General features: G+C 40.3%; 1 protein-coding gene across 1 annotated transcript in view; it reads right to left on the bottom strand.

Annotated features, from left to right (window-relative positions):
• Positions 1-15,575, bottom strand: part of LOC132391742 (rod cGMP-specific 3',5'-cyclic phosphodiesterase subunit beta-like) — an 82,402-nt gene that overhangs the window by 25,421 nt on the left and 41,406 nt on the right. Inside the window, exons 12-15 of the mRNA XM_059965309.1 lie at positions 14,446-14,592; positions 9,638-9,745; positions 9,127-9,236; positions 8,900-8,987 (exon numbers count right to left, since the gene is read on the bottom strand). Coding sequence (XP_059821292.1) covers positions 8,900-8,987; positions 9,127-9,236; positions 9,638-9,745; positions 14,446-14,592 — 453 coding nt within the window. The remainder of the gene's footprint in view (positions 1-8,899; positions 8,988-9,126; positions 9,237-9,637; positions 9,746-14,445; positions 14,593-15,575) is intronic.

The raw sequence follows: 15,575 nt of genomic DNA, 5'->3' as shown, positions 1-15,575 counted from the left end.
AATCAGCTCTTTAGTTTTGAAGATAGCGAGTGAAAGGTTGTTGTTGTCCCACCATTAAACAAGATTTTCAGTCTCCCCCCCATATGCCAATTCACTCACCACCTTTGATTCAGCCAATAGTAGCATCATCAGAAAACTTAAATATGACATTGAAGTTGTATTAAGTTATAAGTCTAAATCTTCTTTGAGAAACTTTCCTTACACATGGATAACGAAAGTGGGAACGGTATGTTGAGCTAGCAATCAGATCAACCATGATTATATTGAATGGTGGAGCAGGCTCAAGGGGCCCACTAGTCTACTCTTGCTACTGACTGATGTTGCTAAGATATCAGCATCAACATCAGCAGAGTTCCCCAGGGTCACTTGATGGTGGTCCTGATGATTCTGAGAACTTTTGGAGCTGGCAACATTGAAGATAAGGATCCTTCTGACTTTTTCTGGCAAGCTAACAAACAAGATTTAGGGAAGATATCAATGGGCATCTGGTCCACTTGCCTCTTCTTCATCTGATTAAGCAAGTCCAGTGATGTGCTCATCTCTAATGTTGTGCTCCATGTTGGGATTGTCATCTTTGTAGCTGACTTGTTTTTCTCAAAGGGCTGGAAGTCTGTAAATGACTGTCTAAGGTGAGCTGTTTTGGTCATGGTGATGGTGCAGTAGTGGTGGCTTCCTCCTCCTGTGACATCTGATACTCAAGCTCTAACAGATCCTGTGAGCTCCTTGCCTTGCAAATGCAGCTTTTCCTCTACATCACAAACTCAGAGGCACATGCCTTCTAACCATATGCCCAAACCTTTTCCAATTCTCTACATCACAATATCTTTGCCCTTCATAACAACAAGCTGTACCTCCAGGGGTAGCATTCTATTATAGCCATTAGAGTCTACTTCTAACAGTGAGTTACATCAATAATCAATTAACGTGATTGGCAATGGTTTGTTCCTTAGGTCTTTATGTCAATGGTCTGTGTAAACAGCTGTTTATGTCAATGCACCTGTCGGTGTTATTGTGTAATGAGTCTTTTTGGCAAAGACACACCTGGGAGTTCAATAGCAGATTACCAGACATATTGAAATAATTTTGTTGACTAGTTCATAAATTTAAGAATGTTCATTATAATGAAAAATCTCTGTAAATTGAGCACACTTATTCCTGAATGTCAATTGCATTGTAGCTGAATATTATGAACCAAATGACCTCAAATTGCTGGATACCAGTACTAAATATTAGAAGTAGTCATTGAATGTAATATAAATTCATTACCGTAGAATCATACAGTGCACTGGAAGCTATTTACTCCACTTAGTATATATTGCTCCTCATCAGCTATCAGTTCTATCCAGTCACCCTGCTGTTTCCTCACAGCTTGTAAATTATTTTTCCTCAAACACATGAATTATTTACCTTTGAAAAGTGTGATTGCCTCCATTTCCACCACCGTACAAACGGTGAGTTTCAGATCATCATTACTCTGCATAAAAAAAATCCTCATATCCCTTCTATATCTTCTTCAATTCATAGTAACTCTGTATCTCATGGTCCTTGAACCAGCTAATAATAGGGAAAAAGAATTATCTGTGCAGCCTGATTTAACCCATTATTATCCTATTCACACCACCAAGAATGTAACATATTTTTACTACACTGATGTTGAAGGCCAAGGAATGCTTTAAATTTCTGAAACATGGTAAATTCAGCCCTTGCAAGGCACAAGGGCAAGAACATTGCAATTGACTCAAGTTAGCACAGTGGAAGTAAGAGCCGGAATGGTTCATTTTCTCACAACCTATCTGAGAGAACTCTGTACACAGTTTCTCTGTGCTTCATTTTAAATGTGAAAATAAGGATTGATGCAAAGGATTTAAAGGCTGACAAATAAATTACACTGAACCACACAAATAAAAATTGCCGTGCAATTTGACAAGTAGAAGCAAGTGCAGCATATCTGTTAAGTTAGGAAACTAAAGCAAGATGGTTATGTACATATGATTTATTGTTTATAATGCTTAGAAAAAATTGCTACTTTCCCTCTCCACTCTCAGTTTTGATGCAGGATCCCAACCTGAAGCCTTTCCCTCCATAAATGCTGCTCCAGCAGTTTCTATTTTTTTATTTTCCCATATTTCCTTATGAAAAAGGAGGCCACATGTCCCATCATGTACAGACTGGCTCTCAGAACACTCTTTTCGGTCCCTTTCTCCCAATTATTTCCCTGTAAGCCATTCTCATCAATCCCATATGAAGCTCTTATCACACATCTACAGCAGAGAAAATTTAGATCTGGAGGAAACCAGAATAGCCAGGGGAAACCCATACAGTCACAGAGACATGCAAATTCTAGACTAATAGAACCTCATGTTCTTACATGTTGAATATTTCAGTAACATTTGAGTAATATTGTAAATATATTGTTTGACTAAGCATTCTTTGTTTGTTTACACAATTTGTTTTGGTTTTATGAACAAACTCATGAATGCCTTATGTCACGATGCCACCACATCATATGTGCATGCTTCACTGAAAATACAACAAAGTGCACGTGTATTCATGGGCACCCATGTTTTTCTTTCAATGAATTTCTGGAGTTACAAAACATAGCATTACATAAACATGACAATGGTGAAGAAGAAGTATTAAAACAAACCTGATATGACTATTTACCTGTTGAAGCGTAACGAGATGTTTGAGTTAAAAACAAGGCAGAAAACGAATAAAATTCACAGGTTCATAAATAGTGTGTACCGGGTGATAATAATCATAAATAAATACAGAAATGCTGGCTAGATCAGACAGATAGACATGTTCAATTGTACAACAGATAACTGACCGATGTATACTGAATGAACAGAGTCGTGTTTTAAAGCAAATGAAATAGCCAAAGAAAGGTGGGTGCCAGTTTACTGGTGCAATAGTTGGGAAAGCAGGAATTTGCTTAGAAGTTTAACTGCTCCAAACAAACCAACTAAAATGGGCTTTGCCGATATTGCGAAAGTTATGCAAAAACATTTAGAACCAAAACCATTGCTAATTGCAGAACATCTTATGTTTCATATACAGAATCAGAAGGGGAGTCCAGTTAAGTATACGTGGCTGAAATTAAGAAATTGTCGGAGCATTGTCAGTTTAGTGCTGGGCTAAATGATACACTGGGAGATTGTTTTGTTTGTGGAATCTTACAAAAAAGCATTCAAAAATGGCTTTTCTCTGGAGCACATCTCACATTTAAAAGAACAGTTGAAATTGCTTTATCCATGAAAACAACAGCAAGAGAGTAGCAGTCAGGAATGAAAGTGAGCATGAAAAAAATTGCAACATCTAAACAGAAACTGGCCTGATCGATCAAGTTGTGTTACCAGAGGTTCGCATACACCAGACCAATGTAAGTTTAAAGGTGGAACTTGCAGAAAATGCCACAAAGTAGGACACATACAAAAATCATGTTGAGCAGACAAAATAAATGTACTGCACGACAAACAGAAAAAGATGAAAAAAAAATCAAGTTGCAGTTTCAAATACAGCATGCTGTTGGTGAAAAATATGATAATGATGAGAGTGATATAAAACTGAGTAACCTTGAGATACAGTATACAATGCGAAAAGTAACAGGAGATGGGCGATATGACTTACACCAGAAGTGAACAGCAATTTAATTAAAATGCATTTGGACACTGACTTGGCTGTTTCAGTCATTCCACAAAGGCAGTTTGAACCGAAGCCTGCAGATATTCCACTAGGAACTTATACTGGAGAAAAGATAACTCATGTGGGAATAATGTTTGTAACAGCGAAATACAACAACCAACAAACCACATTGGGCTTGAGTACAGTAAAAACAGGAGGGCCTGCACTGTGGGGCAGTGAGTGGCTCAGACAACTACAACTTGATTGGAGATCCATCCACCAATTTCCTACCACATCCCCTGCAATAGAGTCAACTGAAAGCAAATTAAGAAAGGTAAGATGCCATAGCAGTATTCAAGGATGGCATTGGAAAATTCAAACATATCATGGGTAAAATAGTGTTAAATGAAAATGCTACACCCAAGTTTTACAAAGCCCATCCAGTTCCTTATATCATCTGTAATAAAATAGCCAGTGAGCTGGATCATATGAAGGCTGAAGGAATTCTTTCCAAGGTTGAGTGGAGCACTTAGGCATCACTAGTTGTCCCAGTAGCTAAGAAAAATGGGTTTGTCAGGATCTGTGGTGATTTTAAGGTCATCATTAACCCAGTACTGAAAGTCAATCAATACCCTCTGCCCAGGATGGAGGATATCATATAACCATATAACAATCACTGCACGGAAACAGGCCATCTCGGCCCTCCTAGTCCATGCCAAACTCTTAATCTCACCTAGTCCCACCTACCCGCACTCAGCCCATAACCCTCCGCTCCTTTCCTGTCCATATACCTATCCAATTTTACCTTAAATGACACAACTGAACTGGCCTCTACTACTTCTACAGGAAGCTCATTCCACACAGCTATCACTCTCTGAGTAAAGAAATACCCCCTCGTGTTTCCCTTAAACTTCTGCCCCCTAACTCTCAAATCATGTCCTCTCGTTTGAATCTCCCCTACTCTCAGTGGAAACAGCCTATTCACGTCAACTCTATCTATCCCTCTCAAAATTTTAAATACCTCGATCAAATCCCCCCTCAACCTTCTACGCTCCAATGAATAGAGACCTATACATATCTTTGCAAACCTTTCTGGAGGAAAACACTTCAGCAAAGTGGACATAGCTTAGGCCTTCCTACAGATGGAGGAGGAAGAAGAGTCCAAAGTGTTTCTCACCAAAACCACTCACAAAGCACTTTAGCACTATAATCGGCTTATGATTGGAGTAGTATCTACACCAGCACACTGGTAGTAAGCTGTCGACCAGGTGCTACAAGGCTGCACAGGTACTCAGCGTTACATTGTTACCCATGAGGATTAAAAGGATCATCTCCAAAATCTCAAGAATGTGTGAAAAAGATTAGAAAAATATAGACTCAGAATATGATGTGACAAGTGTGACTTCTTTAAGCCAAGCATCACTTACTGTGGTCACACCATTGATGCACAAGAAATACACAAGAAAGTTCAAGCAGTGGTGGGTGATACTGCCAAAGGATGTGTCACAGCTGCAGGCCTTTTTAGGATTTGTCAATTCCTATAACAGGTTCCTTCCAAACCTGGCTATTTGTCACATGTTATGAGGGATGGAAGTGACTCCCATAGCCTTTGCATCATGTTTCTTTACAGCTATAGAGAAAAATTATGTACAGATTAACAGAGAGGCCTTGAGACTGGTTGGGCAGTAAAACATTTTAACCAGTACTTGTATGGGAGAGAGTTTATCCTCATTACTGTTCATCAACCACTAGTCTCCATTTTCAGTCCTCAGAAGGGTGTTTCACAACAGTAGCAGCACAAGTGCAGGGATGGGCTCTGTTTCTTGGAGGACACAATTACAAGATGAAATTCAAGAGAGCAACTCATCATGGAAAAGCAGATGGATTGTCCCTTTCACCCTTGGAAAAGGGAATATCAGAAAACCTGACAAAATAGAACTCTCCTCTTTTACTCCCGAATCAAAACTGAAAGTCCCCCTATTACGGCAGAGATGATCCAAAGGGAAACCAGAAAGAACACACACAATCTCAGTCTATATAGCAACACAAACTGGCTGGAATGTGCAGCAGAAATTCCAATTCCCCCATTTTTACCAGCACAGGAATGACCTTGCACTTGGCAGGAGTTGTCTTATGTGGGGACTCATGTTGTACCATCCAAGCTGAGAGTTAAAGTGTTGGACAAGCTACATGCCAGTCATCTAGGCATGGTTAAAGTGAAGGCATTTTGTCTGGTGGCATGGGATTAATCAACAGACTAAGCAGCTTGCCATGCACTGTCTGGGATGCCAAGAGCAGGGCCTGTCCATCCCTGGGAATGGCTTTCATGCCCTGCCAGAAGATTCACCGGGGTTTTTCAGGACCATTCATGGGCTCCTATTTCTTGGTGGTAGTGGATGCAGCTACAAAATGGGCAGAAGTGTTCCCAACAGCCTCCACTACAGCACTGCACACTGTTAATGTGTTGAGAAGGCTCTTTGCAGGAGTTCTGGTGTTCCAGAACACTTAGTCAATGACAATGGACCACAGTTTGTTGCAGAACAGTTTCAGGCTTTCCTAAAAATGAATGGAATAAGATTCCTGAAAATAATGGAATAATTACATCAGCACTATACCACCCAGCTACAAATGGTTTGATGGAAATGCTTGACCAAAATCTAAAGAACATAATTTGAGCAATGTCAACAGAACACACTAACACTAAATCCGAAACTGGCCAACTTTCTCCTTGCATATCACAATGCAATACACTCCACAAACAACTCACCAGCTTTGCTTTTCCTGGGTCGTCCCATGTGTTCACACTTGGATCTCCTCAAACCCAGTCTCAGAAGGAGTATGCAGGACAAACAGTTGAGGCAAACTGAGAGCTCCACAAACAAGTAGGTTCAATATCTCACTCCTGGACAAGCAGCCCTGGTGAGGGACTACAGAGGTGATCAAAATTGTGTACTTGGAAAGATTAGGAACAGAACTGGACCACTCGCCCACACAGAGGAGATTGCATCTGATGTCATCTGGAGATGCACATCAATCAGTTGAGGACAGCAAGGTCAATTGTGGGAGAAGAAAGGAGTCCAGAGCTGTCAGAATCACTTCTTTCTGTCCCTGAGTCAACTCCTACAACCACCACAGAGGAGACCCCAGAACCTGGGAGTGTTTCACAGCCACAAGTCTCACCTGTCAAACACAATGACTCCTCTTGTCAGGAAAGATGTTATTCCACAACAGTAAGAAATCCTCCACAGTGATTAAATCATTAGGCCTGAATGGGACAATTTAAAATTTACTAGTTGCGTATGTCTGTATAGTAGCTGTATTATATACAGTAGTATATTGTGCGTGTGTATGCATGTATATTAGGGGTGTATTCTATATTGAGTTGGAGTTTATAACTAAGCAGGGAGAAGTGTTTGTGTACTTAATATTACTGTATTATTTGAGTAATATTGTAAATATATTGGTTGATTAAGCATTCTTTGTTTGTTTACCTAATTCATTATGGGTTGTACGTAAGAAATAAGTGAGTGGAATAAGTCATTACGCCACCATAGCATTTGTGCATGCTTCACTGAAAATAAAACAAAGAACATGAGTACTCCTGGGCTCCCATGGTTTTTTCAATTAATTTCTAGGGTTACAAAACACAGCAGTACAAAAGCATAACACATGTCAGGATTGAGCCCAGTTATTCAGTGCTGTGAGGCAGGTTAATTCACAGTCTGCCATCCCAGGAATAACAGATATTTTAACCTCTAAAGTGATATTATTAACACAACCTTCAATTATGTTAAGCACTCCAATGTGAGGTAGTTACTGATTTAGTGACTAGATTGCTGGATTATTTATCCAGGGATGTGAATTCGACTCCTACCATGTCAGCAGGGGAATTTAACTTCACATCATTACACTTCTGGTTTGTTCAGTGAATTATCTTTCGGTAAGATGGTGGTACGCTCGGTTGCAGCAGCCTCTCTGGGGTCCAAACAAAGGTTTTTTTATGATAGCAAGACTCTGTTGGGAATTAAGAACATCAAGTACTGCGGGTCTACGCCACTGGTGAGTTGCTCAACAACGGTGGAGCTGGACCTGTTGCATACTGTGTTGCAGCCTGCTAAGGCCACCCAAGGAGAAAGGTGCTGAGCAGGGTCTGTGCGCAGTCCAACAAACAGTGCAAATGATTGTCTTGGTCGTTTTTCTTACGGTCACAAAACCCTCCTGGACATTGATAATTTGAATGATACAAGCCCAATTGATGGGTTCATTGGCGAGGGACCGGCAGGGGAGCTGTGTTACGTACCCCACAAGCTTGTTGCAGCCGCACAAGGAAGGAGGTGCTGAAGGCGGTGTAGGACAGAGCAGGGACACAGCTGGATTCAGTTTTGGGTGGGCGGCTGGCCCCTTCTGTTGGTCCTGCCTGCCTGTTTTTGCTCACTAGATGACAAGGTGGATTGCGTTCGTCTGCAGCCATACCAGTGCATGAGAAAGACTACTGGGGGCTTCTACTTGCAGAAAGCGTGGCTCCAGGACAACATCCCGTGCACCATCAATCTCCAGGCCATGACACTCAGGGACTTGGGCTATGTTTTTCTGCTATTGTAATTATAGATGCTATATGTGCTCTCTGTGACTGTTGGCCCTGTGTATTGCACCTTGGCCCAGAGGAGCAACTGTTTCATTTGACTGTATTCATGTGTATGACTGAATGACAATTAAGCCTGAATTTGAATTTGAAACTAAAGGTCACAAATTAGTAATGGTAGCCATGAGCGCACTGTATTTTTGTAAAATCTGCTTCGGTCCACGTATCATTCAGAGAAGGAAATCTGGCATCCTTACCCTGTACGGCTGTTAACTGGCTTTGCAGTTCATGAGATAATTATGATTAAATATAAATGCTGGCATTGCCAATGGCATCTACATTCCATGCACAAATAAGAAAACAGTTACTAAATGGAGATGTACATCAGGCCTCTGCACTCTGTCGTTCACATTTCCAGTGTTTGTCTTTTTAGCTCAATTAATATATGCAGTAGCCCACTTTATTTTCTCCTGGCGTTAATACAACTGAAATTTCTCTTGAAGTCGATGGGAAAAATAATCACAATATGCTGCAGGTGAGTCATCATGCAGAGGCAGAGGGATTGCGCAAGTGAATTTCATCTTCAGTTCCCCCTGTTTTAACTATGTCCTGCTCCATTTCACTCTAATACTTGATGGGATTAGTAGAAGGCCCACATATAAACACAAGTGTGCATGTGATCCAAAGGCTCACCTCATCGGCAAGTAGAGTTTTGCTAAACTCCAAGTGATGACGCTCCATAATTGAAGAGCCGTGAAGTTTTGCTAGTGGGTGCTGGGATCTGATGACAAATAAATAACAATGACAAATAGTAACTTGTCAGAGAACTATGAGTAAAAGAAACATAAAGAGACCTTGTTTAATAATTGTGAAATGTAGCTGTAAGTGAAAAGTAGAACATCTGTTCATCAAGAACTTACTTCATCTGGTACAAGTTGTTGGTCCCCCTGTGATCAATATCATGGCAAAGTCCTGCAGTTAACATGGCCAGTGTTTCCAAGTCTGTGTAATACCGTTTCAACTTACCGGTCTGCAAATGCAAAACAATCAAAGACGTTATGGGGCTAATCCACATGACTGCATATCTTATTGATGCAACTTCCTATAGCTTTCTGACTGGAGAATTGATCATTACATTTTTTTAAGCAGTAATCAGAAACTGCAGGCCCACAAAAGTGTGATCATGGAATTTGTCAATAAAGTATGTAGGGTGCTAATGTCGGTCATTAGCGTTGTCCTCTCCTTTAAGGACATTCATACCTTATGCCGATATAATGCATTAATTTAGAAAGATTTCTCAAAGGCGATTTATTAAGGCATAATTTAGATCATGAATGTTAAGGTAGTGCTATGTGTTACAGACCAAAGGGGGGAAAGCGGGCTCTAACATTAATGTAGATTTTCGAGTCTCAAACAAGAGACTAATCTTACCATCAGAAGAGTGAACATGGTCTGTCCAACGTTGAAACCATGGCGCCAATTGTGGTACGTAATTCTTCGATATCCTTTACTTAATGAATAAATAAATCGGACTAGCACCTATGAATTATCCATAGAATATTTTATTAATGCAGGAAAATGAGACAGCAATATTAGGCAATCAATATAAAACATTGTCTTTTACACTTTATGAGAATCAAGAACAATCAGTACAATGGAGCTCACGAACAATATCCCTATAAGCCTGTCATTCCCAAAACTCTGAGACCAAGCCCTGGCATACAGCTGGAGAAGAATACTTGAATAAAATGTCAGCTTTGATCAGTTCGGAACCTCTCAGGATCATAGACTGAAGCAGCACAGGGGACTCTGTAGCTGTTATACCTGTGTAGTTCTTTGAAAGCCCATCTAATTAATCTAACGTGCCTGCTCCTTCTTCAATTCCTTCAAATACATTCTCCAGTTCACTTTGATATGATAATTTAGTATTCTCTTACCATCTTTTTGCACAGTCCATTTCAGAACACAACAATTCATAGGATGACAACAATTTCCTTTTCCAGCTCCTCCTGATTCTTTTCCCATTTCTCAAGTGTGTCTTCCTGTTAACTTGCATCTCCCTGGTATTCTAAACACCCTTCATTATTCTGATCATTTCTATTAAATCTTGCCTTAGCTTTATATGCTTCAAGGGAGCCAATCATAGCTTTTCTTGACTCTCCACCTATTTGAAGTGGCTCACCACAATTCCATTGCTGGTAAATCTCCTCTGCATCCTGAATGACGAATTAATGTGCTTTCCAACGGTGCCGGAACTGGTTAGATCATGATTTATTTCTACAGATTTCTGTTTCTGTTCCAATCAGTTGTCCCTTGCCAGTCTTAGGCTTGGACCTCATTAGTTCAGTGGATGAATTATCACGAGTTAAAAGTATGTTGCTTTCCCTCGCTAACATGCTGCTATGGCTGAAATCATCAACACGTGGCAGCAATGACACTTGGATTTTCTTGGTCTAGATCAGGGGTCGGCAACCTGCGGCTCCCGAGCCATTTGTGGCTCTTTCACCTCTGTGCTGCGGCTCCCTGTGGCTTTGGGAAATAATTGGTCAGTATTTAATTAAAATGTATTTTATGTTAGTTTGTTAGCTTTTGAAATGTAATTCTAAATTTGAAGATTATGGTGATCTTGTACAATCTAAGTGTGGCGACACATTTCCTGGCACATCCGAAACGGCTCACAATTAGCCAGCATTCCGGCTAAGGGAGATAGCCTACGGGGGTTTGTGAGTACGCATCTTTTGCAGCATCTGCGTCCATGGGGGCTGGGTTGAGGGAGGCTTAAAAGCAAGGCTGTTTAGTTCGAATAAAGTTATTCGACTGCAGTTTACTGACGCACGTGAGCACACCACTACAACGTGTTTTTATCGCTATTAATATACGTCACCACTGCCAATACCTGACACCCGCCAGTGCGCGATTTCTTTAATTTTTCGATCCAAGGTAAGCCAACTATGGAGAATTCTAAAAAAAGAAAAGTGACTGAAGAAAACAGAACGTTTAACGATACGTGGACAGATTCATTTGCTTTCACTGTTGACGAGACTGGTTTACCGGTATGCTTAATATGCAATGAGAAACTAGCAAACAACAAAAAGTCAAATGTCGCAAGGCATTTCCAGAGTAAACACGCAGCCTTTGCTCAAAAATATCCGGATGGAGATGAGAGAAAAAAAGCCGTTTCGGAACTGATGCGGAAGGTTGATCTGAGCAAAAATCATTTCCAGAAATGGATGAAGTCTGGAAAATCAACGACATACGCCAGTTATATTGCCGCTCAGGAAATAGTCAGGCACGGGAAGCAGTTTACAGATGGTGAATATATAAAAGAATCTTTCATTAAGATTTCAGAACATCTATTCACGGACTTTAAAAACAAGAGTGAAATTGTGCAGAAAATCAGGGATATGCCCCTCTCTGCAAAGACTGTCAAAGACAGAACCATAAAAATGGCAGAAGACATCACAAGACAGCAAATTAAAGACATCAATTCAGCTGTGGCCTATTCGATTGCCTGTGACGAGTCTAAAGACAAAGGTGATATTGAACAAATAGCGTTGTTCTGCCGGTATGTAAACTCTGCCGGGCCACAGGAAGAACTGATTGAGTTGATACCTCTAAAAGACCAAACACGGGGGGAGGACATCTGTGAGGCTGTCTTGAATTGTTTAAGAGCCAAAGGAATAAAGACCACCCATCTGGTGTCAGTAGCTACTGATGGGGCTCCGAATATGATGGGAACGCACAAGGGATTTGTGGCTTTACTGCAGAAGTCGCTGGACAGAAAGCTGCTGACTTTTCACTGCATCTTGCACCAAGAGGCACTGTGCGCTCAAACATTTCCTCCGGAATGCACAGAAGTAATGGATGTTGTCATTCAGATTGTCAATAAAATAATGGCAAAAAGTTTAAATCACCGTCAATTCCGTTTGTTACTGGACGAGATGGAAAGCGCATATTCTGATCTCCTGCTGCACAACAAAGTCCGGTGGCTGTCCAAAGGGGAGGTGCTGAAACACTTTGTCGCGTGTCTGGAAGAAGTGAAAACTTTCCTGGGCAGCAAAGGGCTCACCTTTCCTGAGCTGGAACAGCCAGAGTGGCTGGAAAAGCTACACTTCATGGTAGACATGACAGTGCACCTGAACACGCTGAACACAGCTCTTCAGGGGAAAGGACGCACAGCCCTGCACATGTTGGAGGATGTTTTGGCATTCGAGCGCAAGTTGACAGTGCTTGCCAGAGATTTACAGAAAGGCACTTTGTCTCACTTCCCCAATTTGAGAGAGTTCAAACAAGGTCACGACATGATAATTTCGGAGTATTTACATTCTGCAATCATCGCAATGCAAACATCGTTTGGGAAACGCTTCTGTGAGTTCAGAGAGGAAAAAAACACATTATCCTTCCCAGTCACTCCCTTAAGCATCGATCCTTCCCTACTGAATACGACTGCATTGGCAGGTGTGAGTCAACCTGATCTTGAGATGGAACTGGCCGACATAGCCGACAAAGACATATGGGTGTCCAAGTTTAGACGCTTGACAGCAGACCTTGAAGATGTTGCCCGTCAGAAGGCCGTTCTTGCTCAGAATCACAAATGGAGTGATATTGAAAACCTTCCAAAACCGGACAAACTTGTGTTCGAAACATGGAATGCTATGCCCGACATTTATGTAAACATGAAAAAGTATGCGCTTGGAGTCCTGTCGATCTTTGGATCCACATATGTATGTGAGCAGGTGTTCTCCAACATGAACTTTATTAAAAACAAACATCGCGCACGCCTCACAGATGACAGCTTGCGATCCTGTGTAAAGATGAAGGTGACGTCATACAGCCCTGATGTGCAGACGCTGTGCGCTGAGGTCCAGGAGCAGAAATCCCATTAACCAAGTATGATAAATATTTTAATTGCCTATTATTTTATGTATATTCATATTTTTTCATTGTTCAGTGAAATAGTCCTTTTATTTTTCAGGCTGACAGCTGGCTGATGTTATTTTTGGTTTGCTGCTGGCGGCAAATTTAAGTTTGGCGTTTTTCATAAATACAAGAAGGACTCAAATAGACGTTGAGTATTTTACTTAAAAGTAACCTTCAACCCAACGTCTTTTTTTCGGAGTTCAAAATGTTTTTGTTGCATGCAGAAATGTAATTTCGTTTTCTCTGCAGGAGTTCATCAATTTCATAAATGCAACACATTATAGTTTGTTTATACATAGCATAAAGGCAAAAAAAACGTTGTATGCAGTGTTATTTCATTTTAAATGTCAAACGGGTTTTGCGGCTCCCAGTGTTTTCTTTTCTGTGGGAAACGGGTCCAAGTGGCTCTTTCAGTGGTAAAGGTTGCTGACCCCTGGTCTAGATAATTAGACTAAATGCAGTAAGCATATACAATAGTTCATTTCTGTGTGACAGCAGAATACACATCATAATACAATAGTCTCATTTATTATTTCGCACATTATTGTACAGTATTGCACATTGGTAAATTAATATTGTGTTTATTATTATTCTGTACTTTATTATTAGTTATTATTATTATTTACTATCATTGCTAAGTGTGTTTTTAAATGTTGCTGCTGTAACAAAATAATTTCTCACATGGGATCAATAAAGTACTTATTATTATTACATCTTTTAAATCACATACCTTGAAATTCCTCAATAAGTATCAACTAAAGAGAAACTTCAGGGTCAGATATTTTCTTCAAAGGACCGAAGATGAAGGTATTGGTATTGAAATTGCCCTCAGTGTTTGGGGTGAATGGTAGAGTCTAGGGAGAATTGAATGGAATCTGGGAAGAATTGTAAGATTGGAACAAGTGTAAGGTTGGTGTAAATGGGTTGGCAAGAACTCGGTGAACCTAAAGATTTGTTTTCATGCTGTGTAACTCCCTTGCTCTTAATGACACTTGGAAAGTTATATTCAGTTTATTCAATAATCTACTACAATCTGATTCAGATTAAGGTTTATTGATCACATGTACACAGAAATATACAGTGAAATTTTTTATCTGTGTTAACAACCACCACCACCTGAGGATGTACTGAGGGCAGCCTGTAAGTGTCACCACATATTTCGGCACCAACATAACATGCCTACCATGTTTATAGAACACACAAGCAACAACAACAACAACTGGGTTCTTTGAAGATCCCCTTAGTGTCCAGGAATTTTAAATCCCAATAATTATCCAGCTCCTTCCTTTTCAGCTTCCCCATAGCACAGAATTACTTACCTCACGTGGAATATGGAATTTGTTCACAACTTTTAATTCATAGTACATCTGAATGCCACACCGCACAAGATCCATCTCAGCAAATTCTAAATCGCTAAAACTGAATTCATAAAGGTCAAACTGCTCTGGTGCAGGAAGTTGCTGGTCCTGAAAAATAAGATGATTTTGTCAGATTATTTGGTCACTGATGCACCATCAATAACTCTCTGAGACGTGAGGCGAGATATCGGCTTTTATTGTCTGGAAGAAAGAACGAGCAGTAGTTGACCACCATACTACATCCTGGAGACTGAGGGCAGGGCTCAGGCCTCAATCACCTTTATACCGGGGTTTGTGGAAGGAGCCACAGAAGCAGTCAGCGGGGGGGGGCGTGTCCAGACAGGTACATGTAGTTCACCACAGTCACTATTATTGTGGAAGTGTGTTGGCCTACTGTTCTCATGCGCATTCTTTTAAAGGAAAATGGATTTAGGAGGGAGTTGTGTCTGTATGCTTAGGTAGTCAAAGTCTCATCATAACTCTAATTTTACTCACTTGATAATGACTCAAAAATTTTGGAAGGTCGTTAAATATCAATGTCACTTTTTGCACTGTAATTCAATAATGAAAATATTAATTGAGATCAATAGGATATTGAAATCATCTTTGTTAATAAATCCAATAATTTATCTAGAGAATTTATCAATAAATATTTAACTGGTTCTTATAAAAAGCTTCATGTTATTATTGTTTACAATGCTGATGAAGGTCTTAATGGTGGAATAAGCATGAAAGAATTTTGTTCTCCATGGCAACAATCTCAGCCTGAACCCTCATAGACTTTGAATGGAGGGGTTAAGAGAGAACATGGAAGATTAAAGTGTCTTTGAGTTAACCAAAACTGTCTTGGAAACCATGAAATAAATACTGAAAATGCTGGAAACAGTCAGCAGGTCAGCCACATCTGTAGAAAGTGAAATGGAGTTAACGTTTCAGGTCTGTGATCCTTTGTCAGAACTGGGTGAGAGAGAAAACAAGTTAATTTTCATTTGGAGAATGAAGGGAGGGAAGAATAGAATAAAAATATCTCTGATAGGATGTGACTAAATGAGTTAATGTGAGATTTAGAATCAGATAATTCTACTTTGTCA

The sequence above is a fragment of the Hypanus sabinus genome, chromosome 3 (genome assembly GCF_030144855.1).
Source record: "Hypanus sabinus isolate sHypSab1 chromosome 3, sHypSab1.hap1, whole genome shotgun sequence".
Classification (NCBI taxonomy): Eukaryota; Metazoa; Chordata; class Chondrichthyes; order Myliobatiformes; family Dasyatidae; genus Hypanus; species Hypanus sabinus.
Note: the sequence above shows the minus strand (reverse complement) of the source record. Positions and strands in the feature narration are given on the sequence as shown.